This window comes from Mobula hypostoma, chromosome 11 (assembly GCF_963921235.1).
Source record: "Mobula hypostoma chromosome 11, sMobHyp1.1, whole genome shotgun sequence".
Lineage (NCBI taxonomy): Eukaryota > Metazoa > Chordata > Chondrichthyes > Myliobatiformes > Myliobatidae > Mobula > Mobula hypostoma.
The window spans coordinates 70,243,581-70,270,879 of record NC_086107.1 but is presented as its reverse complement, the minus strand read 5'-3'; the positions used below and the strand labels follow the sequence as shown (position 1 = coordinate 70,270,879).

Here is a 27,299-nt window from a genome sequence, read left to right as displayed (position 1 = left end):
TTGGCATATTTCTCCACCCTGACTTTCAATTCCCTGGCCATGACCGCCTCATTTTCACCATGGATGTCCAGTCTCTCTATGCTTCTATCCCCCATCAACCAGGCCTTAAAGCTCTCCATTTCTTTCTCAATAAAAGAATCAATCAGTTCCCTTCCATCACCACCTTCCTCTGTCTGGCAGAACTGGGCCCCACCCTCAGCAACTTCTTGTTTGATTCCTCCCACTTTCTCCAGACTCAAGGGCCCCAGCAATGCCTGCATCTTTGTTGGCTATGTAGAGCAGTCCATGTTCCAAGCCTTCCCCTAAAACGATCCCCAGCTCTTCCTTTGTTACATTGACAACTGCACTGGTGCTGCTTTATTCACCTATGCTGAATTCGTCAATTTCGTCAACTTTGCCTCCAACTTCCACCCTGCCCTTAATTCCCTTGGACTATTTTCTGACGCCTCCCTCTGCTTTCTCGATCTCTCTGTCTTTGGAGACAAACTACTGACTGACATCTTTTATAAATCTACCGATTTCCTGCGGCTTTCTTGACTATACCTTTTCCCACCCAGTCTCCTGTAAAATTGCTATTCCCTTTTCTCAGTTCCTTTGTCTTTGACATATCTATTCCCAGGATGAGGCTTTCCTTTTCATGACATCAGAGGTATCTTCCTCCTTCAAAGAACAGGATTTCCCTTCTTCCACCATTGATGCTGCCCTTACCTGCATCTCCTCCATTTCCTGGACATCTGTGCTCATCCCATTTTCCCTCTGCCTTAACAGATCCTCTTGTCTTTACCTACCACCCCATGAGCATCTGCATCCAATACTTCATTCTCTGCAACTTCTGCCACCTCCTAAGGGATCCTGAACACATCATTACCTCCACCCCGCCCCCCAGTCAACTTTCTGCTTTTGGCAGGGTTTGCTACCTCCATGACTCCCTTGTCCACTCATCCCCGCAAGTGCTCCACCTGTCCATTCTTCCCTCACCTTCATTCAGAGTCCCAAACAGTCTTCACCTATGAAGAGTGGGGTCATCTATTGTATGTGTTGTTTTTGATGCAGCCTCCTCTATGTTGTTGAGACCCAGCATAAATTGGGGGAACCACTTTGTTGTGCACTTCTGCTCCACCTGCCAAAAGCAGAAATTCCTGGTGGCCCAATATTTTAATTCAGATTCCAGTTCTTGTTCCCACATATCATTTAATAGTTTCCTCTTATGCCACAATGAGACACCCTCAGGGTAGAGGAGCAACACCTTATATTTTGTCTGAGTAGCCTCCAACCTGATGGCATGAATATCGATTTCACATTCCAGTAAAAAAAATCTCTTCCCTCTCCCCTCTTATTCTATCCCTGCTCTGGCTTCTTAACTTTCCTCACCTACATATCACCTCCTCCTTCCCTTTCTCTTATGGTCTTCTCCAGCCTTTTACCTTTCCCACCCAGCTGCCTTCACCTATCGCCTTCTCGGTATCCTTCTTGCTCTCCCCCCCCCCCCACCCGTTTATTCTAGCATCTTCCCCCTTCTTTTCCCGCCCTGAAGAAGTGTCTCAGCTCTGTCAATTGTTTGTTCTTTCCTAGAGATACTGCCTGACCTGCTGAGTTCCTCCAGCATTTTGTCTATAGTGCCACATAATTTCTTCCGGTAATACTCTTTGTGGAATTGGCTGAGATGGTTTCATCATCATCATTGGTTGAGATAGCTTGAATACTATTATGCCTAATAAAATTAAATCAAGCAAGATAAGCGGCAGCAGGGCTTCGCTTCCAGATGAGCTCAATGCCTTCTATGCTTGCTTTGACTGTCGAAACATGGAGTAATCATCACAACCATCTGATGATCCAATCATTTCGATCTCTGAGGCCGACATGCGAGCAGCTTTCAGGAGCGTGAACCCACGTAAAGCATCCAGCTCAGACAGGGTACCTAGCCAAGTACTAAAGCAAAATCCCTTACTTACTCTTCCTTCAGTTAGTCCTGACGAAGGGTCTCGGCCTGAAACGTCGACTGAAACTCTTCCTAGAGATGCTGCCTGGCCTGCTGCGTTCACCAGCAACTTTTATGTGTGTTGCTTAAATTTCCAGCATCTGCAGAATTCCTGTTGTTCAAGTACTAAAGACCTGTGCTGATCAACTCATTGGAGTGTTCACTGAGATCTTTAACCTCTCACTTCGGCTGTCTGAGGCACCCACCTGCTTCAAGCAGGCTTCAGTTATACTGGTGCCCAAGAAAAGTGTAGAGTGACCTGCCTCAATGACTTTTGCATTGTAGCTCCTGCATCCACAGTGATAAAAGTGTTTTGAGAGGTTGGTGATGAAGCATATCAATTCCAGGCTCTGAGAAGTGACTTAGATCCACTTCAATTTGCCTACTGGAGCAACAGGCCCACAGCAGATGTCATCTCATTGGCTCTTCACTGAACCTGGGACATCTGGACTTCAAAGATGCATAAATCAGAATGCTTTTCATTGACTATATTTCATTGCTGAGTATTCAATACCATCTTCCCTCTTCGATTTCCTCACTTGCAGACCCCTGTTCCCAGTCATTTTGGATTGGGAACAACATCTCCTCTGTGATCTCCATCAGCACAGCTGCTGTGTGCTTTGCCCCCTGCTCTACTTACTTTACACTTATGATGGTGTGACTAAGCACAACTGCAATGCCACATGCAGGTTTGCTGATGACACCACTGTCTTAGGCTGAATCAAAGGTGATGATGAATCAGCACGTAAGAGGGAGATTGAAAATCTGTCTTTAACAACAACCTCTTTCTCAGTGTCAACAAGACCAAAGATATGATTATTGACTTCAGGAGAAGGAAACCAGAGGTCCATGAGCCAGTCCTTTTTGGAAAATCAGAGGTGGAGAGGATCAGCAACTTTAAATTCCTCAGTGTTATTATTTTGGAGGACCTGTCCTGGGCTCAGCATGTAAGTGCAAATGTGAAGAAAGCACGGCAGCGCCTCTACTTCCTTAGGAGTTTGCAGAGATTTAGCAGGACATCTAAAAGTTTGATGAACCTCTACAGATGTGTAGTAGAGGGTATATTGACTGACTGCATTATGGCCTGGTATGGGAACATCAATGCCTTTTAGCAGAAAATCCTACATAAGATAGTGGATTCGGCCCAGTATACCACAGGTAAAGCCCTTCCAACCTCGAGCATGTCTACATGAAACGTTATAGTAGAAAAGCAGCATCCATTATCAAAGATTTTCACACCCAGGACATGCTCTCTTCTTGCTGTTGCCATCAGGAAGAAGGTGCAGGAGCCTCAGGACTCTCAGCAGCAGGTTCAGTAACTACCCCTCAACCATTTGGCTCTTGAACCAAAAGAGATAACTTTACTCAGATTCACTAGTCCCATCATTGAAATGTTCCCACAACCTATGGACTAATTTTCAAGGATTCTTGACAACTTTTGTTCTTGATATAATATATATATAATATAAAGTAAAGTAAGTAAAGGCATCCGTTAGTCTTGCGAGACCATGGATCTGCGCCTGGAAAGTCTTCACTCTCCAGGGTGCAGGCCTGGGCAACGTTGTATGGAAGACCAGCAGTTGCCCATGCTGCAAGTCTCCCATCTCCACGACACCAATGATGTCCAAGGGAAGGGCATTAGGACCTTTACAGCTTGGCACCAGTATCGTCGCAGAGCAATTTGTGATTAAGTGCCTTGCTCAAGAAAACAACACACATTGCCTCTGCTGGGGCTCGAACTCACGACCTTCAGGTCGCTAGTCCAATGCCTTAATATTTGATAGATTTATTGAGTAAGCCAGCAAGAAAATTAATCTCATGGTTGTATAGTTTCACATATGTACTTTGGTAATAAATTTACTTTGAAATTTTTGATCTTTGAACTTCATCAATTAAAATCTATATTCACTTTAAAACTTTAACATGGAACACACAAATTAAGAGCAAAATCTTAATGTTTTTATTTATTTTAACCAAGCTTATAAATAGAATTTTTATCACAGGCTGCAGGAAGGCAAGATTCTACTTGCTAAGAGAAATAGTGCAACAATTTGTTGAAAGGCTCCCCACAGTTAGAACTACTGAATAATTCTGCTGCTGAATTACACTTTGTTCAGAAGCTTCTCTGCCACATAGGCCGTGCTGAGAATTATGAATAATGTCAGAGACTGTAGGAAGTGTATGCTGTTGACAAACAAGGCTGAAATGCAGTGAATGTGGAAGGAATAGTAGTTTTTTTTACCAGTGTGTGAGCCAGAGCAATCCCATCCAATGGAAAACAATCATACTATAACCAGCGAATAAGCTTTCAACAGTGAATCCCTTTTATCCTTTGTTACATGGTTTGGTCCCAAAGAGAATAAATTACTGTTAATCCTGCTTATTCAAACATTAACCGACAACAGCTACATAGTAATGTTCAAGAATGAAGCCAGTCCTGAATCGCTTAATCTGTCAGGCAAAACTGAACAGACTCTGAAAACAATAGCTGGGTGATATCTGATACATCTTTAAATAATGTAGGGATTTGATAAAGTAAATATACAGATGTTGTTAACAACAGTACTCCCCACCTCCTCCAACCTCATTCAGTCACCATGACCAACACCCACTGTGGATTTCTAGCATTTATTAAGGTATTGAGAGGAAGCATAGAACCTGTTCAGCATAATGAGGTACTTTATAGAGCTGTACAAAGGGTATGGGTTTAAGATGAGCAAGTTACACCAGCTGTTCTGCTACCATGCCATTTTGCCATCAAGTCTAAACTGATTCTTAGAGCAATGCCATCCTTTTCTCAGTGACTGTATTCTGTTTCCTGTGTCCATTGTCAGGTTTTATTTTATCTTGTGCAAGTGAAGTCCATGTGATTTCTCTTTATTCTGAATTCAGTGTTAGAAGCATAGAAGTAAACCCATTAGTCTATTAAACCTGTCATTCCTATCCTTGTAAAACATCAAAAATAATTTCATTAATGTGTAATGACCACAAATTAAAACCAAGACGCTTCATCCTTTCCACAGTAAAAGAACAGTTGTTATTGACCTACTAGAGGCAGAAGTTTGAGTTTCAACACTATGTCATTTTATTTCCTGTGTTCTCTGTTTGTGTCCATTCTGTCTCAGCAGTCAGCAGGGCTGTTATGTTGTGACCACGAGCTTTTATCTAATTATTTCTGTTTAAATTTGCTCTTGCTGTCAAAGAAGGCACTACTTATTTTCATGTCTAACTATGCAGAGAGCTATTGGTTATCACACAACGGCTGTGCACAAACATCACTTGCCTATAGATAATTAATTTCTGCATGATTAAACAGGGAAGAGTCAGGCCAGTATCAAATACCCAGCGTGCTTGATGCTGTGACTTCAGCAACATCACACTACACTTTGTCAGTTTTTCTGCATTAAAAATAAACAACTTCATAGTAATGAATAGTAATTGAATCTTGGTAGTAATTTCTCACTTGGCTCACAGCCTTATATACTCAAGCGATTCAAGTAAATACCTGGACATTAATTAAATGTCAGTGGCACTACTTCCACCAGTTCCTCAGGCAGTACATTCCATGTATCACTGCAGGTGTAAAAAGACCCATTCGAAGAGCCTCTTCATGTTGAAATATGCAAAAGAAGTCCTACAGTACAGAACCTAAAGACAATGAAGGAATGGTATCTTCAAGTCAAGATGATGGGTCCTGAGAGGTTGATGGTGTTCCCAGTGTCCAGAATTCTAAATGTAAAAGAGATGATCAACTTAAATATTGACAATGGAGCCTTGGCAGGTTATTGCTGTGAATTTGTGCAGATAGCCAAGTTTAGTCCTACATAGATTTGAGCTTGGTGGTAGTGTTTGCATCAAGAAACTGAAGAGAATTTGGTTATACTTCCAATTTGCATTTGTTTTGCACTGTAATTTTTGGGAAATCAAGCAAACCTACTTGGGTTGCACAAGATGCAAAATCTAGGTGTCTCCGTAATAATAAAAATATAGAGGATGCTGAAAATACTCAGGGTTCTGTGAGAAGGGACACAAAGCTAGCATTTCTAGCTAAAAAGGTATTCTGATAAAAGCCTTTGACCTGAAATGTTAGCTCTGCCTCTTCCCACAGATCTGCTGAGTGACTCCAGCATTTTCTGTTTTTAGGCTAGATTTTAACACAACTTTTTCTTGATTTTCTCCGTATTAATGTGTGGTCCAATTCAGCTCCTAGTCACTTCTATACCCAGGTTGTTAATAGGGCTTGGCAATGGTAAATGGTTTGAGTATCAATCAGAGGTTGTTGCGGTTCTCTGCAATTGAAGACAGCCATCGCTCAGCATTTTCTGTAGTGCCAGTGTCACATGCAATTCACTATTCCAAGGGGAGAATGATTGCATTGTGTGAAGAATTACAAATGCTGAGCAGTGTTTTCTCTTTTCATTGGTGGTATTTGATTGCATTATTGGTGTAGAAGATCTTGAATTGGTATATTTCTGGATATGATCATGGTTTCACTGTGCACTTCCAAATAAGCAACTGCAAATAAGTAAATGTTATGTGTAATGGAAAGCTTATATTTATGTTACGTATTTAATCTGCTTCACATTTGGATATAGAGGTAAACTTAATGGATCCTCTCAAATGAGAAGCGGAGGGATTAAGAGAAGGGTGCTTCAGACTTTAGGTCTGAATATCAGAAGGCACAGCTGCAAGTGATTAGGTGAAAGAGATTAAGGATGCACAGGAGCAGATTGGAAAAAGTCGAGAATTAATTAAAGAATTGAAAGGAGGATGAGAATTATGTTTCTGTTACAGGACTAAGTCAGTGAGTGTAATCGTAAAAGGTCGATGGTTATTGATACAAATTAGGATAGGGATGTGAGAGTTCCCAAGCATACTGAAATAAACACACAGGGTATTATGCTTTAGGAAAATGTGGGCTAGTAGCTATATCTGTGCAAACAATGCTCTTTGTTTAAAAAAACAAATAAATGATAATAATTGCCACCTGAATTTGGCATTACCAGTATTCATTGAGAGAAAATGTAATTGCTTCTTCACTAATAATCCATTTTACTTGGCAGTGATTCAGTAACTGCCATTCTTGTTAAAAGGCCCGTGCACCACAGAACTGATAATGATTTTTTTTATTTTATTGTTGACAGAATGATTTAGTGTTGTTTACAACTTCCTACTCCATTTACTCCTCAATACCTCAAGACAATGATCTGATTTCAGCTGGACCGTCACTAGATATAGACTTACTATATGGAAAAAAGGTATTCTGTATAGTGAACTAATGATTCTTACTCAAGGCCGGTAATCCAGATATCAAATTCAAAATACCATCATCATAAATTGCAAATTTCACTCTCATAAATCTGCCCATACCTGAAATAGCACCATTGTGGGTTGCCAGGCATCCAACTAACTTAGGGAAGGGAAACCAGTTTCCCCTATAGGTGCTCTCAGTCTGACACCAGATGTTTTGCGCAAATTCTATAACAGAAATACCATATGTCAAAATTATGTGATAGATTGAGAAGTGCACGAATGCAGTTTGCCAGTTTCAAACACATCCCAAAATCAACCTTTTGTTTTAAAAGCTCTTGGATCAGGGTGTCCGTCATCAAGAACTTTTGAGAAAGCTGCATGTAAGATCAGTTTTTCATGTAAATACGATGAAGTAGCTTTAAATTGTATGATGTTCTGACCAGCACAAATGGTGGGCATCTAGGCTGTGAAAGAATTATCCAATTCATCCCACTTCTCTGCTCTTTGTTTTATTGTTAGCAAGGTACATACCAAATTACATCCAACAGGCACTGTCAATCTTCATCATTATATTAACACATCCATGATGGTAGGTTAGTTTAAGAATTTTGACATTGTTTAAAGTCTAATGTTAATTTGGTGGCAATTATTACATTCTTAATATATGAACTAATGACCATGTTGTTATTCACTTGAGATTAAATTGAATTGCTGAACTGAGACTGCAATAAATAAATCCAAAATCTCTTTTAAAATTTGCATTTTATCCATTCCAAGTCTCAAAAATTCTGCATCAAAGGTCATAAACGTAGTTGTTGTTTAGTGGATGAGATTTAGAAATATCCCCTGTAGGCGAGAAGGTGGGTGTATGGGGTTGAGTGGGATCTGGGATCAGCCATAATTGAATGGTGGAGCAGACTCGATGGGCTAAATAGCCTAATTCTACTCCTATGTCTTATGGTTTTATGGACTTGGGCTATCGTCCATTAGCACTTAAATCCACTATGATGAAGTGTCTCACGAGTTTGGTCATGAAACCTATCAACTCCTGTCGGAGGAGTCATTTGGATATACTCCAATTTATCTATCATCACCAAACGTCAGCAGCAGCTGCTGTTTTCACTCAGCTGTGGAGCACCTGGACAATTAAGATGCTCTTCATTGACTATATCTCAGCATCCAATACTACCTTGATATCCTCAATGGCAGCCCCAGTTTTTATGGATTAGCAACAACATCTCCTTCACACTGTCCATCACCACAGGTACACCTCAAGGCTGTGTGCTTAGCCCCCTGCTTTACTCACTTTATACCTATGATTGTGTAGCTGAGTATAGCTCCAATGGCTAGCCAGTGTCACCCACCATTGTCGGCTGACTCAAAGGTCGAATCAGCATGTAGGGGGGAGACTAAAAATCAGGTTAAGTGCTGCCACAGCAACAGCCTGTCTCAGTGCCAGCAAAACTAAAGAACCAATTATCAACTACAGGAGGAAGAAGCCAGAGATCCAGGAGGCATTCATCATTAGGGGAACAGTGCTTCTACTTCCTTAGAAATTTGAACTGATTCAACATGTCACCAAAAACTTTGACTAATTTCAATTGATGCACAGTGAAGAATATCCTAACGGGTTGCACCTTGACCTGGTATTGAATCACCAATGTCCTGAAACAGAAAAGGCCATAGAAACTGGTGGATACAGCCCAGTCTAGCACAGGCAAAGCTCACCCCACTGCCACAAAAAAGCATCCTCCATCTTCTGATCTCCCAGCACCCACGCCATCTTCTCTTCTGTAATGGGCAGGAAGTACAGAGGCCCTCAGATTCAGGAACAGTTATTATCCTACAAACATTAAGCTCCAGAGCCAGCATGGCTTCATTCCCCACAACTCTGAACTGATTCTATGACCTACAGACTGACTTTCAAGGTTTTTTATAACTCGTGTTCTTTTTCTTTACACAGTTTGACTTCCTTTGCACATTGGTTGTTTGTCAGTGTTTGTTCATGTACAATTTTTCATAGATTCTATTATATATCTTTATTTTTCCTGCAAGGAAATTAATCTCAAGGTAGTATATGGAAGCATATATATATATTTTGATAGTAAATTTATTTTGAAGTTTGAACTTTGAAATGGTGAATAGCAGTCTCCACAGCAGTGTGTGAGTACAGAATTAGAGAATTCAGAGAATTTTAAATTGGAAGACTGGTTTTTCTTAAGAAAAATAAATGAATAATTTTTACCTTGGCACATACTGTGGACCCTATATTCTGCATTCCACATTAGGTAACTTGGCCACGTGATTTTCAGTCTAGTCAACTGAGCCAGTTACAAATCCCTTCTCTCCACTCACCCGGCAACCAACCTGCAGCTCCCACCTCCTACAGCAGGGGAGAGCTCAGCTCAGTTCAACTTTAGTTCACCAGGTCGTGGGAGCAGAAGAAAAGCAATTGTGGCAAAGAATGCCAAAAGAATTGAGAGCAGCAGTGACTTAAATGGGAGGACAGCTGCCAGGAGCTGAAGGAATGGAGAGCCAGAATGCAAGTCAACTAAAGTAATAGTTAGTGATATGTGAATGCTGAAAATAGTGATGGTTTACCATAAACCTCTCAATTAATGCAGTGCTCCCATTAAGAATAGAGTCTATACAAAGAGATTAAACATACGAGCTAACAATTTTGCTCGTTTTTCTGACTCCCGTTTCTGCTGTCTGCCCTCCTGCTAGTGCTTGCTCCCAAATTTTTGGTAAGGGAATAATGTGTCATTTTCTTCCAAGTCAATGTGCTGAGCTTGTAAATTACTTTTAAATCTCATTATAGCTCTTTTAAATAGATACTACTGTAAAATTTATTTCAGACAACTGGGTTAGAAATGGAATGAACATAATTTCTTTCACTGAAGAAGATTTAGGTTAATCCATATAATTGATTTCTAATCTTTTAATCAGGACCACTGTACTGGATATTGTCTTTTGTAGTTTTTAGCATGAATTACATCCTGGAGGCTTTCAGAATTATTGCATAACTGCCCACATGACTGACCTACTGATTATGTGACATTTGTAAAGGACTGATTGTTTTTCAAAAAGGCTCCATGCTGAAATTTGAGCTGTACCAGAATCAATAGATTTTGGAAGCATGTTGAGAGCACAAGTCAAGTGACTTGGTTTGCCAAGCATCACTGACTTTGAGGGGAATAGAGGAAATCCAGAGCAATTGCAACAAATGGTGCCCTGTGAGAATTTCCCTTCAGTTTTAATCGGGATCATATGGCGGCAGTGTTTCCTTTTCCTGCTGGAGGCTGAAGACCCACACTCGATGATTTAGGAACAGCTTCTTTATCTCTGCCATCAGATTTCTGAGCAGTCCATGCACACTACCTCATTAACCAATTTTTTGCACTATTTATTTATGTCTTTGTACTCTACTGCTGCTGCAAAACATCTCATGTCATATAAGTTGGTAATAATAATTTATTCAGATACATATTGATAAAGTAAAGCAGCCTTTCAAGTTAGATTTTGCTTCATCCTGCCAAGAAGTGTTTTAATTGGCAGATTTTGAAACAGGTTACAGATCAAGCTGTGAGCTGACCAAGTTAGCAGGTAGACTCGGTATGGAAGTGTTGACAGAAACAGGGTGAATCTTGATAGACTTTGATTTATGATTTGCCTTAGGCAATATACAATAGGTGGAGCTTCACTTTTAACTGTAATTGATAATAGATTAGATTACATTAGATTCAACTTTATTGTCATTGTGCCAAGTACAGGTACAAAGCCAATGAAATGAAATGCAGTTAGCATCTGACTAGAAATGCAAAGAATAGTGTTATTTACGAAATAACTGCGAATAAAAAGTAAGTGCTACAGCACAAATATAGAAGTACTGAGACAGTACAATATGGGTGTAATACTGCTTAGCGCTGTGATGTGAGGTTCAGCAGGGTCATAGCCTCAGGGCAGAAGCTCTTCCTGTGCCTGCTGGTGCAGGAGCAGAGGCTCCTGTAGCGCCTAATAGGTCTTTCAGTCTCCATTAAAGTGTTTCATCTGTCTATATCCAGGTGAAGGAAGGTACCAAAGATGTAATGTTAGGGTCCTTGCTTGCTCTGCTGGTGGCTGAAGATGAAGACTGGAAACAAGTTGAAATACCCACTCAAGAACGTGCTCCAATGCCTGCCCAAACTGTACCTGCACCAGTGCTGGCATCTACCTCTAGCAAAGCCCAGCATTCAGCTGGGATAGGCGAGTAAGTATAGAGAAACTGAGACACTATTATGCATAATGTACCGTATAACTTAAAGCTAAATTAAATTACTTCCCATTCAACATACTTTTAAGATTTTTTAGCTAGAACATGTTTGAAATATGATCATTCTTACAGTGTGGGAAATGCATCAGGTTACGTAGAGCAAGCTCTCACAAGTAGGACAGTGGAAGTGGCCTGTGAGTTTATTAGTGCTTCAGAAAAGATATAAAAAAGATACATATTGACTAAGAGGAGAGTTCACCAGTTATCTATGAAGTAGTGCAGTGAGTCCTTTCACATGGCCCAAATGAGCTGACAGGCTCTCAGTTTAAAGTCTCTCCCAAAAAATGGCATCTTTGGCAGAACAAGTCTCCATGAGTAAGCTGTCCGTTAGTTCTGTCCTGGAATGTCAGCCGAGATTACCTTGACATTTTCTTATCTTTCCTTTTATTCCTTAAGTGTTCGTTTAAGTCCAGCTGCTAGACAGATCCTACAAACGCATGGGCTTGAAAGAGGCAGCACTCCCCCAACTGGACCACGGGGAATCTTCACAAAAGAGTAAGTACAAGTTAACAGTCGGTTGGGTTAATATTCAAATCATTAGACTGTTCACACCCATTTTTATTGTGAATGATACAAACGTTTGTAAATTGTGTAGAAGAATGCAGGAGAATGTGTACCAAAGTGCATGTTTAAGTATTCAAAAACTATAATAATTACAATATCCTGCTAAGAAATAACCTTGTAAGTCATTTACTAGTGAAAGAAAATTAAGTCAAGAAATTGTTACTGGAACAAAATAGTTATCCAGGGGCATTACTCTCGAGTTGATCTGTATAGGAGTTCTGTAAGAAATTTTGCTAGTATGTTTGTAAAAGGAAATATATAACATTGAAATTTTTAAAACGGCAATTAATAAATTAGTGACCAAGAAATTAATACTTTAAGGGCCATCTGATTCTTGTCAAGCATAAAAATTCGTACATTACCAAGATGCTTGAATGCATTTTGTTGTTGCTTGTGATGGATTGTTTTATAGCCCTCTTGGGTATTTTGCACAACATGGAGCTGGAGTAGAAGAGTCAGAGCCAGGGTCCTCTTCCCAGAGGAGCTCACAGGAGCTCGCAGGGTGTAGTTGAGAGTGAACATCCCTCAAGTGTCTTTTAGGGGTTCAAAGACATGTCTTGTAATTCTGCAGTCCACTTGAAGGCCCTATACCGCTCACAAAAAACAGGCTAGTGTATGTCTGAATCTTGTCACCAAGATTGACTAGGAATTTTAAATGGCAGGTTAACATCATACCACATTAAAGATTGGGTTTGAGATTATTCAGTTTATGTGGCACTGGGATCAGGGTCAACTAGCACATCAGTCTCTAACCATCACTACCCAAAAGAAAAGGTCACGGACGCAAAATGTTGGGTATTTCTCTTTGTGCAGGTGCTGTCTGACCTGCTGAACTCTTTCAGTATTTTCTGTGTGTATTCCACCTACTAAGGTTTCCTTAATGTGGAAGTTCCGGTGAGCAGTCCACCAGGTTTTTGTGGCTTAACTGAGTAAATTTTGTTTCTCTATCTGCGCTTTTATTGCAATTGGCATTGTCCCTAAGTTGTACAATGACTTCCAGGGCTTCAGTGTCAGCTTCCCTTTTCGTCGTTTCACATGGGAGATTTGTTAGTTAAGCTTCATTACACCTGAAACTGATCATTCTTAACGTTTGCTCAATACAGAAGTTAGCACCTCTGAATTACAAATGTGTTTGCATGAACTAAGTGGATGAGACAAACTGACTCAGGTCTTTCATGCAGCTCCACTGGGTGCACACTTTCTGCTTTATAGGTTTATACCCACTGGAAAATTTGAGGGGAATAACAGGCAAGATACTCCAGGAGTCTGAAGAAAATGTGGACATGTAATCCCATTTCCAAACTTGCTAAACTGGAAAGAGAGCTGCACAATAGGGTTGTGGGCCCAAGACTAGATTTGCTACAGGGACTGTTAGATGTGTGACAAGGCTACCGTATTGATGAGGGGGAACTCCAAATACGGAGAATATTGAATGGGCTAGAGAGGCCTGAAACAAGATCACCTCACTACAGGAAACCATAGAAAGGGTGCAGAGGAGATTTAGAAGGATGTTGCCTGGTTTGGGGCACATACCTTATAAGAATAGGTTGTGGCAGTAATGCACTGAAAACTGGTTGCCAACCGCCATAAAACACAAAAAAAAAGAATAGGCTGAGTGAACTCGGCCTTTTCTCCTTGGAGCGACGGAGGATGAGAGGTGACCTGATAGAGGTGTATAAGATGATGAGAGGCATTGATTGTGTGGATAGTGAGAGGCTTTCTCCCAGGGCTGAAATGCCTAACAAGAGAGGGCACAGTTTTAAGGTGCTTGGAAGTTGGTACAGAGGACATTTCAGGGGTAAGGTTTTTACGCAGAGAGTGGTGAGTGCGTGGAATGGGCTGCCGGTGACGGTGGTAGAGGCGGATACGATAGGGTCTTTAAAGAGACTCCTGGATAGGTACATGGAGCTTAGAAAAATAAAGGACTATGGGTAACACTAGGTAATTTCTAAGGTAAAGACGTGTTCGACACAGCTTTGTGGGCTGAAGGGCCTGTATTGTGCTGTAAGTTTTCTATGTTTCTAAGAGAACAGTCATAATATTGCAAGATTTCAGGTAGTAATCATATTTAATGAAGTAATAATATTTGTCTGGAATACAGACAAACCAAGATGGGAGATGGAATTGAAAACCTACTACGTCATGTCACCCAGTGCTTCCAATCCACATTATGTTATTAGAGAACTGATCACATATAGGATTTCAATAGTTCTGAACATAGAGTATTTTTAATCTTCCAACCCAAATAGTTTTCTAACTTTATGCATATGTCAGCATTTTAACATTTTTCTTTAATGATCAGGTAATTTATAATAAATATTGAGATATCAACTTTGAGAAGCTTTTGAGTATTTTAGCATGAGTTTTATCTGGTACATTTTTTTGCGTCTTTGAGGAACTGGATTAAATCTTTGCATATCAGCTTTTGCCTTATACATATCTTAGTAGTAGGTAAGAGGATGCAAGTTCCTCTGTAATTCCTTCTTTACTGGCTAAATTGTTTGAGAATTGTCTATAGTGAGCTTTTTCTTGATTAAGATTAGGTCAAAACATACAGTGAAATGTATTGTTTGCATCATCATTTGTGATGTGCTGGGGGCAGCCCATGAATATTGCCATGCTTACAAGAGCAACATAGCATGCTCGTATTTCACTAACCCTAACCCGTACGTCTTTGGAATGTAGGAGGAAACTGGAGCACCCAGCCTACACCCGTGTGCTCACGGGGAGAACATACAAACTCCTCATAGCAGCAGCAGGACTTGAATGCCGATCAGTGATCACTGGTGCTGTAAAGTGATTGCTTTAATCGCTATGCTACTGTACCGCTCTGATGAAAGCAAAGCTGTTAGTAATCTCAGTGTAAGCAGATTTATGTACTTGGATGCAAAGAAATCTTTTTCACGCTTGTCCAGCAGCTGGCTTTTATCCCAGGATGGCAGTCTAAGACAGCTCCACAAAGCTTTTTTGTGGGCCTTTCTCTTGGCCTAATAACCTCTTTGAGTTTTATTTTACTTAATGCTGTACAGAATTAAGTTGAACCTTGACCTACAATTCGCAAGACTGAGCAGATCCTACAAAGCTGGTCTGACATTTACATCCCTATTTGCCCCGATATATTGTCACTTTTAGGCTTTTGTGTAGGGGAATAAGTTAATTGAGCTGGACTGCCAACTTGGACATCACTGGCCAGCAACGACAAATGAACTTGAGGGTTCAGCAGGGCAGCGTGCATTTGTTGCACTTGTGCTAGGGAGTGGGGAAGCAAACAAATATCCTCGTCCTTGCAGTGTGCACTAAAGTTGTTCTTGGGTTTTTGGTTAGGAGGAGATCATCATGGTGATACTACATTCTTCTGACCACTTTTCATTACCCATTTGCCAAGCTCAGTCAGGGTGGCAGTGTGAAATGTGAGGAGGATGTTATGAGAATGCAGGGTGACTTGGACAGGCTGGGTGAGTGGGCCGATGCATGGCAGATGCAGTTTAATGTGGATAAATGTGAGGTTATCCACTTTGATGGTAAGAACGGGAAGGCAGATTATTATCTAAATGGAATCAAGTTAGCAAAAGGGGAAGTACAATGAGATCTAGGTGTTCTTGTACATCAGTCACTGAAAGCAAACATGCAAGTACAGCAGGGTGTGAAGAAAGCTAATGGCATACTGGCCTTCATAACAAAGGGATTCCCAGTGTGTTTCAAGGGAATATGTGAACAGGAATCCCAATAAGTCTCAAGGGAATATGTGAACTAGGGTCCCAGTGAGTTTCAAAAGAACATGTGAACTGGAATCCCAGTGAGATTCAAGGGAGCACAGGAACTTGGGGTCCTGGTGAGTTTCAAGGGAACACAGGTTCTGGGGTTCCAGTGAGTTTCAAGGAACATATGGACTAGAATCCCAGTGAGATTCCAGGGAGCACGTGAACTAGAATCCCAGTGAGATTCAAGGGAGCATGTGAACTGGGGTTCCAGTGAGTTTTAAGCAAGTGTGTGAACTGGGGTTACAGTGAGTTTCAAGGAAATATATGAACTCGGGTCCTTTTGAATTTCAAGAGAGCATAGGAAATATTACCAGTTAATCTCAGCACCAAATCATAAGGCATCTGGGTGATCATGTAGCACATTATTGTTTTACTATATTTGCATTTGCAATTGCCATCTTTTTTTTCAATTCACTAATTTATTCTTTAGGATCCTTTCTACTTTGGTTGCAGGATACACATCACAGATGTGTTTTCACTTACTCCATCTAGCAGGCTGTGTGATCTATCCTGATGGCTGTTGCGGAGCTCTCTTATCAGCCCCCTCAGCTAAAGTTTATTTAAAACTTCACTCATTTAAGCAAGACAAGGATCATAAAATGTTCTCAACCATGTTTCTTAAAAAGAGGCAACCTGTTATTTAGGATTGACCATTAAAAATTGTAATGCCACTTCAGCTTAAGAAATTTTACAAGAATAAGCAAAAAACGGGGCAGGACAGCTAGTTGTGATCAGAAGGACCCTGCACTGAGCCTCATCAATCATGGAACTGGCCTCTCATTAGCAGCTTTACTTGGGAGCACGCTGGACCGAGGACATTCAACTGACCAGTTCAGGCAGCTTGTGGTCATTGAAAGGTCCAGCTCTATATGGTTATGCAGCCACTTCGTCAAGTGGAGGTTTAATAATTAACATGTAATTCAGCACTTTTGACCTTGACATTTGCTGCAATCAGAACGTAGTCAAATCTGATTCTGCTGGATTAGGCCCATAACATCAATAAGTTTTAAATACAAGCTAAACCATTTAATGCATAAATAGGCTATCTTCATTAACTTGTAAGATTTTATATTTATATATTTTTGTTCCAGTAGGGGAATGGGACTGATGAGCAATTGTGTCCACCTGTGCTGTCATGATTATGCATAAATGCATATGTGTACACAGACACTTGCACAGGTATATGTAGGATGGCACCTCTCTCATTTGAAAACCATTTAAAGGAGATGTGCAACGGAAGTTTTATATACATATAGGGCAGCAGGTGCCTGGCAAACATTGCTGGAGGAGATAGTAGGAGCAGACGTGAATGTCTAAGAGGCAGACTGATGAACAAGCAGGTAAAAGGGAGATACGCCTCATACACGGCAGATGGGATTACTTTACATTACTTTCTGATTGGAATAGACATGGTGTGTGGGCTGAAAGGCCTGCTCCTATGCTGTACTATTCTATTCAAAGTTAAGTGTTTTTTCTTTCCATCTGCTCAGGAAAATCTTCATACAAAGACTTCATTTGTTTTAATTTATTACTGGATGTCCACTGTACAGCATTTCATTCATGAGAGAGATTAATATACTCCAAAGACATCTCTGATCTGCACAATCCTGAATTCATCCCCGGAAAGAATAATCCCAGTTATTGAATGCTTCTGGGCATTTTGTTTGAGTAACAGTTAGTGCACTATAATATCTGAATATCTACATGTCTAAATTGGATTTTTTTGTTAGCTAGTTGATAAACACAATCATGTGCCAATTATTTAAATTTAGATTCAAGTCTCAACTGTCAGTGAGAGCTGAAGCAAATTCTGTTTCATTCTGAAACGACAGCTTGCATAAGCCTGCAGGTGGTGTTAAAGGGGAGGCAGATTTTCTAGAGCTGTTATTATTAAAAGTTGCGAATAAGAATTTCTTCCTACTCCATGTGAATATATTTCATGAAACTGCAGAGTGACTAATGTTTTCAGGGAAATGTGAAAATTGGATATGCCTCATTTTAAGTCTTCACCTGGAAGCTTAAAATGTGGATTTTTAAAAAAGTCAGCCTTTAAATACAGGGAACTACATTTTTTTAGATATTTATGTTGAGTGCATATGACATGCAAGTTGCCTTGAGTGTTTTACAAATAATCCACCCAGATTTAAATGACTCTGGTCGAGACATTAATTAACATTAAGCTGTCAATCTCTGCAACTGAGCAATGATAAATTATTGGGGTAATTTACTGTGTAGCCCGGCAATGACCTTAAAGTGTCCCTAAGGCAATATGGTGACAGCTAATACAGGCATACCTGACCTCAAGGACCCATTTATGATTTTCAGGAAAGAGAATTTTCTGCTATCATTATATTTGCACGCACACTAGTTTAGATCACGAGGAGATAAGAATTGCTGATGGAGAGCTAAGCCAGAAAAATATTCCTGTACTATGTTTCTTTTTATATTTGAGGTCTTGCAAAACCCAGATTTGAACAGTGAATTGGCTGTAACTAATAATACAAACACTATTATTAGCCATTGATAATGGGATTTTTGTGACGGTAACCCTGAATATGTGCCATCTCCCAGGTGAATACTGGATTCTAAGTTTGCACTGATCTAATTACCATCCACATTTGTCAGACACATTTGCTGCAGATTTCAGAGACAGTGAGGCAGAGAAAAAAGAGACAGTTGATTGCATACTCACTCTGTCTCACTCTATCAGTTTGTCTCCCTCCTTGTATAATCAATCCAGGTTGTGCAGAAGGAGCCAGTTCATTCATTCAGTATCTTAGAGGTCAAGGGATCGAATTTTCCTGAATGTTAAGTAATAATGATCACCCTAGGTGATCATCTGGTGACTGAGCAGGAATCTTGTTTGTTACCCCATTCAGAGAGATCATTGCTAATCTGTATCTTAACAATTTACCCTCAAACATAATCTTTGCTGTCTTTGCTAAAGCAAAACTTACTAACTGTCCAGTATCCACAGCCAACAACAGGAATTCTGCAGATGCTGGAAATTCAAGCAACACACATCAAAGTTGCTGGTGAACGCAGCAGGCCAGGCAGCATCTCTAGGAAGAGGTACAGTCGACGTTTCAGGCCGAGACTCTTCGTCAGGACTAACTGAAGGAAGAGTTAGTAAGAGATTTGAAAGTGGGAAGGGGAGGGGGAGATCCAAAATGATAGGAGAAGACAGGAGGGGGAGGGATGGAGCCAAGAGCTGGACAGGTGATTGGCAAAGGGGATATGAGAGGATCATGAGACAGGAGGTCCGGGGAGAAAGACAAGGTGGGGGGGGGGGAAACCAGAGGATGGTCAAGGGGTATAGTCAGAGGGACAGAGGGAGAAAAAGGAGAGTGAGAGAAAGAATGTGTGTATAAAAATAAGTAACAGATGGGTTACGAGGGGGAGGTGGGGCATTAGCAGAAGTTTAGAGAAATCGATGTTCATGCCATCAGGTTGGAGGCTACCTCACCTACCACCCCACCAGCCTCCGGGTCCAACATATCATTCTCCGTAACTTCCGCCACCTCTAACGGGATCCCACCACTAAGCACATTTTTCCCTCCCCCCCCAACCCCGCTTTCTGCAGGGATCGCTCCCTACGTGACTCCCTTGTCCATTCGTTCCCCCCATCCCTCCCCACTGATCTCCCTCCCAGCACTTATCCTTGTAAACAGAACAAGTGCTACACATGCCCTTACACTTCCTTCCTAACCAACATTCAGGGCCCCAGACAGTCCTTCCAGGTGAGGTGACACTTCACCTGTGAGTCGGCTGGGGTGATATACTGTGTCCGGTGCTCCCGATGTGGCTTTCTATATACTGGCGAGACCCGACGCAGACTGGGAGACCGCTTTGCTGAACACCTACGCTCTGTCCGCCAGAGAAAGCAGGATCTCCCAGTGGCCACACATTTTAATTCCACATCCCATTCCCATTCTGACATGTCTATCCACTGCCTCCTCTACTGTAAAGATGAAACCACACTCAGGTTGGAGGAACAACACCTTATATTCCGTCTGGGTAGCCTCCAACCTGATGGCATGAACATCAACTTCTCTAACTTCCGCTAATGCCCCACCTCCCCCTCGTACCCCATCCATTATTTATTTTTATACACACATTCTTTCTCTCACTCTCCTTTTTCTCCCTCTGTCCCTCTGACTATACCCCTTGACCATCCTCTGGTTCCCCCCCCCCCCCCAACCTTGTCTTTCTCTCTGGACCTCCTGTCTCATGATCCTCTCATATCCCCTTTGCCAATCACCTGTCCAGCTCTTGGCTCCATCCCTCCCCCTCCTGTCTTCTCCTATCATTTTGGATCTCCTCCTCCCCCTCCTACTTTCAAATCTCTTACTAACTCTTCCTTCAGTTAGTCCTGACGAAGGGTCTCGGCCTGAAACGCCGACTGTACCTCTTCCTAGAGATGCTGCCTGGCCTGCTGCGTTCACCAGCAACTTTGAAGTACCCACAGCCTTTGTCTTGAGCAGAAGTGGGATTTAAGGTGGGTTAGATTGAATTCTTCTCTTCCACCATGTATTGCAAGAAACAGTTGAGTATTTTCTCCCAATTTAGTAATTAGAATTTTTGTTTACTCCCAAGTCAAATGTTAGCGTTGAATGCATCCAGCCTGATGCAATTTTCTTGTCTTTTATACCATAAGATATTCAGATGGCAATCTGTTCACAGACATGACGTTTCCAGGCATAAGCTGGCTAATGTAGACAGGTGTCTTAGTGGGTGACCGTCTTTCTGTTTCACTCCATGTAGCACTGCCCTGTTTGGCACAGACACAGAGACCAAAAGTACGAACTCTGGAAAGCTTATTTACGTATATTTCAAACTCAAACTAATTTATAGCTTGAATGTGCTCTCAAATGTGATAATTTTTAAAATGATGTCGTTTTTAGAGCTAGACTTCCACAGCCCAGAATTAGTTACTTCAGCCCACATTGTATGTGCAGACTGTCAAGTGAATTAGTTTATTGTCACATCTACCGAGGCACAATGGAAAACAAGTCTTGCATGCTATTGATACAGATCAATTTATTGCAACAGTACATTGAGATAGTATGAGGTAAAAACTATAATGGAGTGTAGAATGAAGTGTTACAGTTACAGGTTACAGGTAGCAATCAGGTGCAGGTTCACAACAAGGTAAACTGTGAACAGTTCGTACTATTGTACTAGGGAACCTTTCAATAGTCTTATAGCCGTGGAATAGAAGCTGTCACTGAGCCTGATGGGACATACTATACCAATCCCATTTACCAGCATTTGGTCCATAACCTCGTATTCCTTGCTAATTATGAGATATTGAAAGTCTCTGTCTTCAGCACCCTTTTGGGTAGTGCATTCCAAATTCCACCTTCTGGATGAAAGAAAGTTTATGTGATACTCCACTAAATCTCTTATTTCCTACCTTAAACTCGTGCTTTCTGGTTATGGATACTTTACTCACAGGGAAAAGTTTACTGCTCTGTATTTATGTCCCATATCTCTATCAGGATTCCTCCCCTCTTCCTTGTGACTACCCCTATCACCCTTCCAAAGAAAACAAACCTGGCTTATCAAATCTCTCGTCATAACTGAGATGTTCTATCCCAGGCAACGTTCTGGTGAATCTCTTCTGTACTCTCTCCAGAGCAGTCTCATCCTTTCAGAACTGTAACATCCAAACTGCATACAATATTCATGATGTGTACTCACCAGTATTTTCAACTTTGCAGCTCTTATATTCCATGTCATAGCTTAACAAGGTTGGTTTGCCATAATGCTGCCTTTACTACCTCTTTCACCATCACGTCCATCTGTGTTGTTACTTTTGGGAGCTATGAGTTTCTACCCTAGTGTTCCTCTGTGCATCAACCCTCCTTAGGGCCTTCTCATTTACCTTGTACAAGCTTGAATTGATTTTACAAACTACATCACACTTGTCAAGATGAATGCAATATACAGTTTCACTCCCATTACAGAGAATAAAAGTATTGAAATCTGCAGTAGAAATTAAAAATGCTTGAAATATGCAGGAGTTGATTAGCATTTGAAAGAGAAAACTGGGTTTTAATCCTTTGGAACACATACAAAATGCTGGAGGAACTCAGCAAGCCGGGCAGCAGCTATGGAAAACGGTAAATAGTTGACGTTTCGGGCCAAGACTATTCATCAAGATAGCCCTTAGCCTGAAACGTTGACTGTTTACTCTTTTTCCCATAGATGCTGCCTGGCTTGCTGAGTTCCTCCAGCATTTTGTGTGTGTTGCTTGGATTTCCAGCATTCTCTTATTTGTGATTTAATCCTTTGGATCTAGCCTCACTTTCAAAGCTCCCAGTTAACTTCTCCACCTTGCTGCACTCTTTATTATACATGTAAAGGCCCAGGTAATTAATGGGTTCTGTTTTTACAGATACCCATTAGTTAATTTTGTCCTTAAGTCAGAAAACATATAAACTTGATATGGTAACCGTACACTAAGTATTGTAATGAATGACATCAAAAGTGCATGTGACTGATACAGAAGAACAAATATTAAAAGTGGAAAGAGGGGAAACTAATTCATTTGTTTGTAGGAACAAATGTATATACATATGTCAGATATTTTAATTTAATAACATTATGGGAGCTCACTCATGTGTGAAGGTACATCCATCAGTCACTCATTGGTAACTTGAGGTGGCCTGTAGTAAAATGGCCGGTTGTGCATTGAAGATCACTGAAGTCTGTTGCTGTGTATGAAAGCTCAGTTGCCAATATCTTTTCATTAATCTAGCACAATTACATAGAAGCAAGTACTAACAGTAAGTCTTTTGAATGTAAAGTTTAATTTATTTAAAAACACAGAAGTAACAGCTTAATCAATGGGAGTATCTTCTGTGGTAAATTATTCAGATCCACATCAGAAAACCAGTGCATTTTGGTTAATCAGATGGGTTGATAGAGAGGCAAGCAAGTTCCACTCTGATAGCTTTAATATGATGATTCTGGTAGAAATTTAATATATACTATGTTTCAGAATACTTGTGGAATTTTAATTAAATACACTTTTGAATTGTGTAGCTTAAAGCAAAGGAAGGCAGAGACAAATGATGATGGAGACAACAGCCAGAGAACTGGAAATGAATCCCGATGAATTGATCCACTTGACCCGAAACAAGAGTGTGTGGGCCATGGCAGTCAAAGCTCAAACTGGACATGGCACCTGATGATGATGATGAACTTACTGATGAAAATTAAATTTGATGTGTGACAGGACTAGGAATGTCTCCTTAGATTTTTTTTGTTTTAAGTTTGTTAAAGCATTGACTTTGTCAGCTGAATTGAAATAATTATTTCACTACTATTACCATTCAAAATGGTAATGAAACATCTGACTGAAGTGCTGAAATAATCTGATTTTTGCATACCAATGCCTCTTTAGCCTTGAGCTAATTCAGTGATAGACCCTGCAGTTTCCTGCAAGGTGGCTATGTTATTTATTGTAAATGGCACTTTGATTACTTGAATGTGCTAAAGGTCATTAAGCTGCTTCAGAATGTTATAGCAGAGATTTACATATACCCGGATCAGACACTCATCCCATCCCCGTCAGATTATTGTAAAAAGAGGGAAAAATATACTGTACTTTCCCAATTTCAACAGCAGGCGGCGCTCCATTTCATCTTCAGAGTTCCCACATCACATTTCTATAAATTATCACTTCACCAAAAAAAACTAAGCTTCAGAATTTCCATTTGTGTAGTCAGTCATCTTACTGAATTAAAAACGTGATGGACAATGAGCTGCTCCTTTCGTTAACTGCAGAGTTTTATTTACAATATGTCCAACAAGAATTGACTTCTGCATGTTGATTTCAGGAAAGAAATCTTAACCAGTGGTCAGATGCTTCTACTTAACCCTTGATCCTGAGGTGACTAATGCTGAGATTATTTCTGCACGGTTAACAGTTGTATCACATGCTTTGAATTTTTTGCTTTTTGATTACACAAAAGGAATGATTGAAAAAATAAAGAAGTGTCTTAGTATTTGCAAATATAAAAATAAAATATAACACATGTTTAATCTATGGCACAAAATTTAGAAAGGTTAATGGGCTTGAACACCCATGTGCATTATTAAGCAAAACAGGTACCAAAAGACATTTCAGCAATGGGTAAAGCTTTGTCCTCTGTGGAAAGATGGACATCTTGTAGTAAGTACTAATTCTTTTGTTGCATGACTTCTTTACTCGCCATACTTAATATCCTCAAAAATAACATCTGTAAGTTAAATATGTTATTGTTCAGACTTTTGGATGAAAAATTTCCAAAATATTAATTGTGTTATTACATTGCCTTTTACAGTGCAGAAAGTAAAGTTCACTATGTAGTTGTATGTCTGACTTTCCTTTTGTCTGTCTGTTTTGCATCTCCTGCTAGCCCTTTGCTTTAAGTTTAGACCAATGGTCATCTGAATGTAAATCTGCTTCTTTGATGCTGAGAGAAGCTGAGTGTTTAGTAATAGTTTCTTTCCTTGCGTTAAATTTTTATTTCTAACTCATGGAAAGATATGTTTTGCTTTATGAATTAGTTTAAAAGAGGGCTTTGTCTAACAAAAGAACAAGAAGCTGTCAAGATGCTGATGTATTAGGTGCAGTATCTATCCATTGGACAATGCAGCTCTGCACCTGCGCATGGTCAGATTGGATATTTGAATTAACAAAATTGCCTTAATTCCTTCTGAGAGTTTCACTCTCAAGCAAGAGGCTGCTGAAGCCTCAAACTGAAATCTACACCTTTATGCATGAATGAAGAGGAATTGTGGGCAATAGGTAATAATTTACCATTAGGTAGAGAATGAAGTTGCTTCTGGACTAAAGAGCTAATGGTGATTATAAAAACTTACCAAGAGCTAAGCATACATTTAATCAAACTTGTTACTACTAAGAATGTTATTTAAAACTAATGTATTTTATTAACAAAATAGTTTAAAACACTGCAGAATTTCACTGTCACATGGTAGTTGTTGCATTTTGGAACAGGCAAGTGAATTTGGGTAAGAACTCACAAGAGAGAAAACATTTACCAAGATGGGTACAATCTGCACTCATTTCACTGCCTGCATTCCAGACAGAAATTCTCTTAAAATATTCGTATTTTCTGACTAGTAAGGTAGCTGGCATCGACTCCGTAGAATGTAGCAGTGCTTTAATTTTAAAATAATATTTAAACTCATATTAAAAATAATTAAGTCAGGACCTTTCCAAAATATTAGGTCCACCTGATGTTTTTTTCCATTGAGACTGATATGTTAAATAAGCAATAACTGCATAAGGCTGCTTCACATTGAATGCCTTGTTCAGCACAGGAAGGTGAACCCTCCAGGTCTTTTCCTTGATTTTAAACCAATTCTGGTATGAAAATAAAACATCTGAATGGTGAAGATTTTAACTAACTTTACAATTTCTAACCATTTAAGCAGATCAAGAACACTCTCCAACTGACAAGGTTTTAATATTTAAATGCAATAGAAAATTTCAAGCCTTATTATTTAAATAATTTAAAAAATTCTTCTTTCAGCAATATTTTTAATGTCATGCTTTTGCCATAACTGATTTTTATATTGAACTTCTCACACTGCACTTGTGTAGAAAATTTCTGCCTGGGCACCATAGAGAAACTTTAGTGCATTGGTACTTCTTCAAAACAACATTGAAGTTTAAGGTTTACAGCTATGTAGTCCAACTCTTGACCACAGCCAACTGATGAACTAACTCTACCCTCTTGCCCCAGCTCTCACAGTACCAGCAGCCAACCTACACAAGACAATCTCCTCCCTTCCCACCTTCAGCCACTTCATTACTTCCTTCATGCTATCTCTTATTGATCCCCTCTTCCCTCATTATGATATGTTCTCCCCCGCCCCCGCCGTCCCACTCCCTGCACCACTTTTCTTGTTATAACTCAACATGAATATTAATGAGATACTCCATCTCAGGCCTTGTTTGCTCAAGGTTAAAATACAAAAGACAGCTGTTAACAATAGAAAATTCTGGATGATCTTTTTAAAGAAAACTTCATTCATCGTATGATGAATGTTATATTTTTAAAGCCAGGTCATACAGGAAATATTTTGTTCATTCTAAATTAAATGTTATGACTTTTTTGAAGAGCAGTGAGGTTTTTCAGCCAAATAAGTTGGATGATCTCAATTAACCTGCACTTTAAACCCTTATCTTGGCTGATATTAACATGAATAGTTTTAGCACATGGAAGGCAGTTTAATCTTGATACTCTTCACCAAAATCTTCTACTTAAACTGACAATAAGAAGCATATTTTCTTGCCTTAATTGTTTGTACCCTTTAAAGATGCAGTGAGCATACAGGCTTCGGTGTGGCTTACTCTGTGCTGGTGTAGTTTAACAGTGCTACCCACTGCCAGGTCTGCAATTTTCAGTAAGCAAGCTGTAGCTCTGCTTTTCCAGTTGAAGCCTGAGTCCATGCTACAGGTACAAGGCCCAAGATACAGTTGCGATTACATTGCATCTTCTGCCATTCTCCATGATTTGATGCAAGCTCATGGTGTCCGCATTGGAGGAATGTTCAAAGTGTTCATCGCTTATTTTTAAAATCAAGTTCAAATTCAAGTTTAATTGTCATTCAAACATACATGAATACCCATGTATACAGTCAAACAGAATAGCTTTACTCTGATGCCAAGATACAAAACAGTACCAGCAGTCATACACAGCATGTGGTATATATAACATATATAAGATAGCAAGCACATAAAAGACAACAGTAAAATACAGTCACACAAAAAAAAATTGTCCAAGTTCCTGAGTCCATGAATATTACAGCAGTCTGCTGTCGGACACAATCCAGTTTGTCTTTTGCTGAGCGAACACTGGGGGGCGGCACTGACTCCAACGCCTCCCCCGGGTGGCTGCAAATGGATAACACCACGGCTTGAGGCCTAGTCCTCGCTATGACTTTCAAGGTTGGGAATGAGCTTTAAAGGAGTGTGTGATGAGGTTCCATTACAAAACAATGGAAGAATTATTTTTTTAGACTTGCAGTCCTCCTAAACTGTTGGAGAAGTGGAAAAGTACAGCTATTGTGTAAATACTGTGAAGATTTTGTCTGGATGATAAGATATGTCAATGTAATCTTCAATTTCAAAGTATCTTTAACATTTGCAATATGAGAAAGAGCGATGGAGACATAAACAACAAAGAGAACGCTGGGAAGTTTGATCAAAAGCTTTTCAAAGACTGAGTTTGATAAGCATTTTTAAGGGAGGATAGGGTTAGAAAGATGTGAAGGAATTCCCTTTGTTGTACTTGGAGCTGCCTGAATCAGCTTTCCTGCTTATCTGACCACTTCCACGTTCAGCCTGATAAACGAACCTTTAAGCAACTTACATGAAACCACTTTGATGCTGAGTATGAGTGGCAGTTGT

General features: G+C 40.1%; 1 protein-coding gene across 1 annotated transcript in view; it reads left to right on the top strand.

Moving 5' to 3' along the window:
• The window catches only part of pdhx (pyruvate dehydrogenase complex component X), a 257,338-nt gene that overhangs the window by 95,582 nt on the left and 134,457 nt on the right, over positions 1-27,299 (top strand). Inside the window, exons 4-5 of the mRNA XM_063062249.1 lie at positions 11,296-11,480; positions 11,940-12,038. Coding sequence (XP_062918319.1) covers positions 11,296-11,480; positions 11,940-12,038 — 284 coding nt within the window. The remainder of the gene's footprint in view (positions 1-11,295; positions 11,481-11,939; positions 12,039-27,299) is intronic.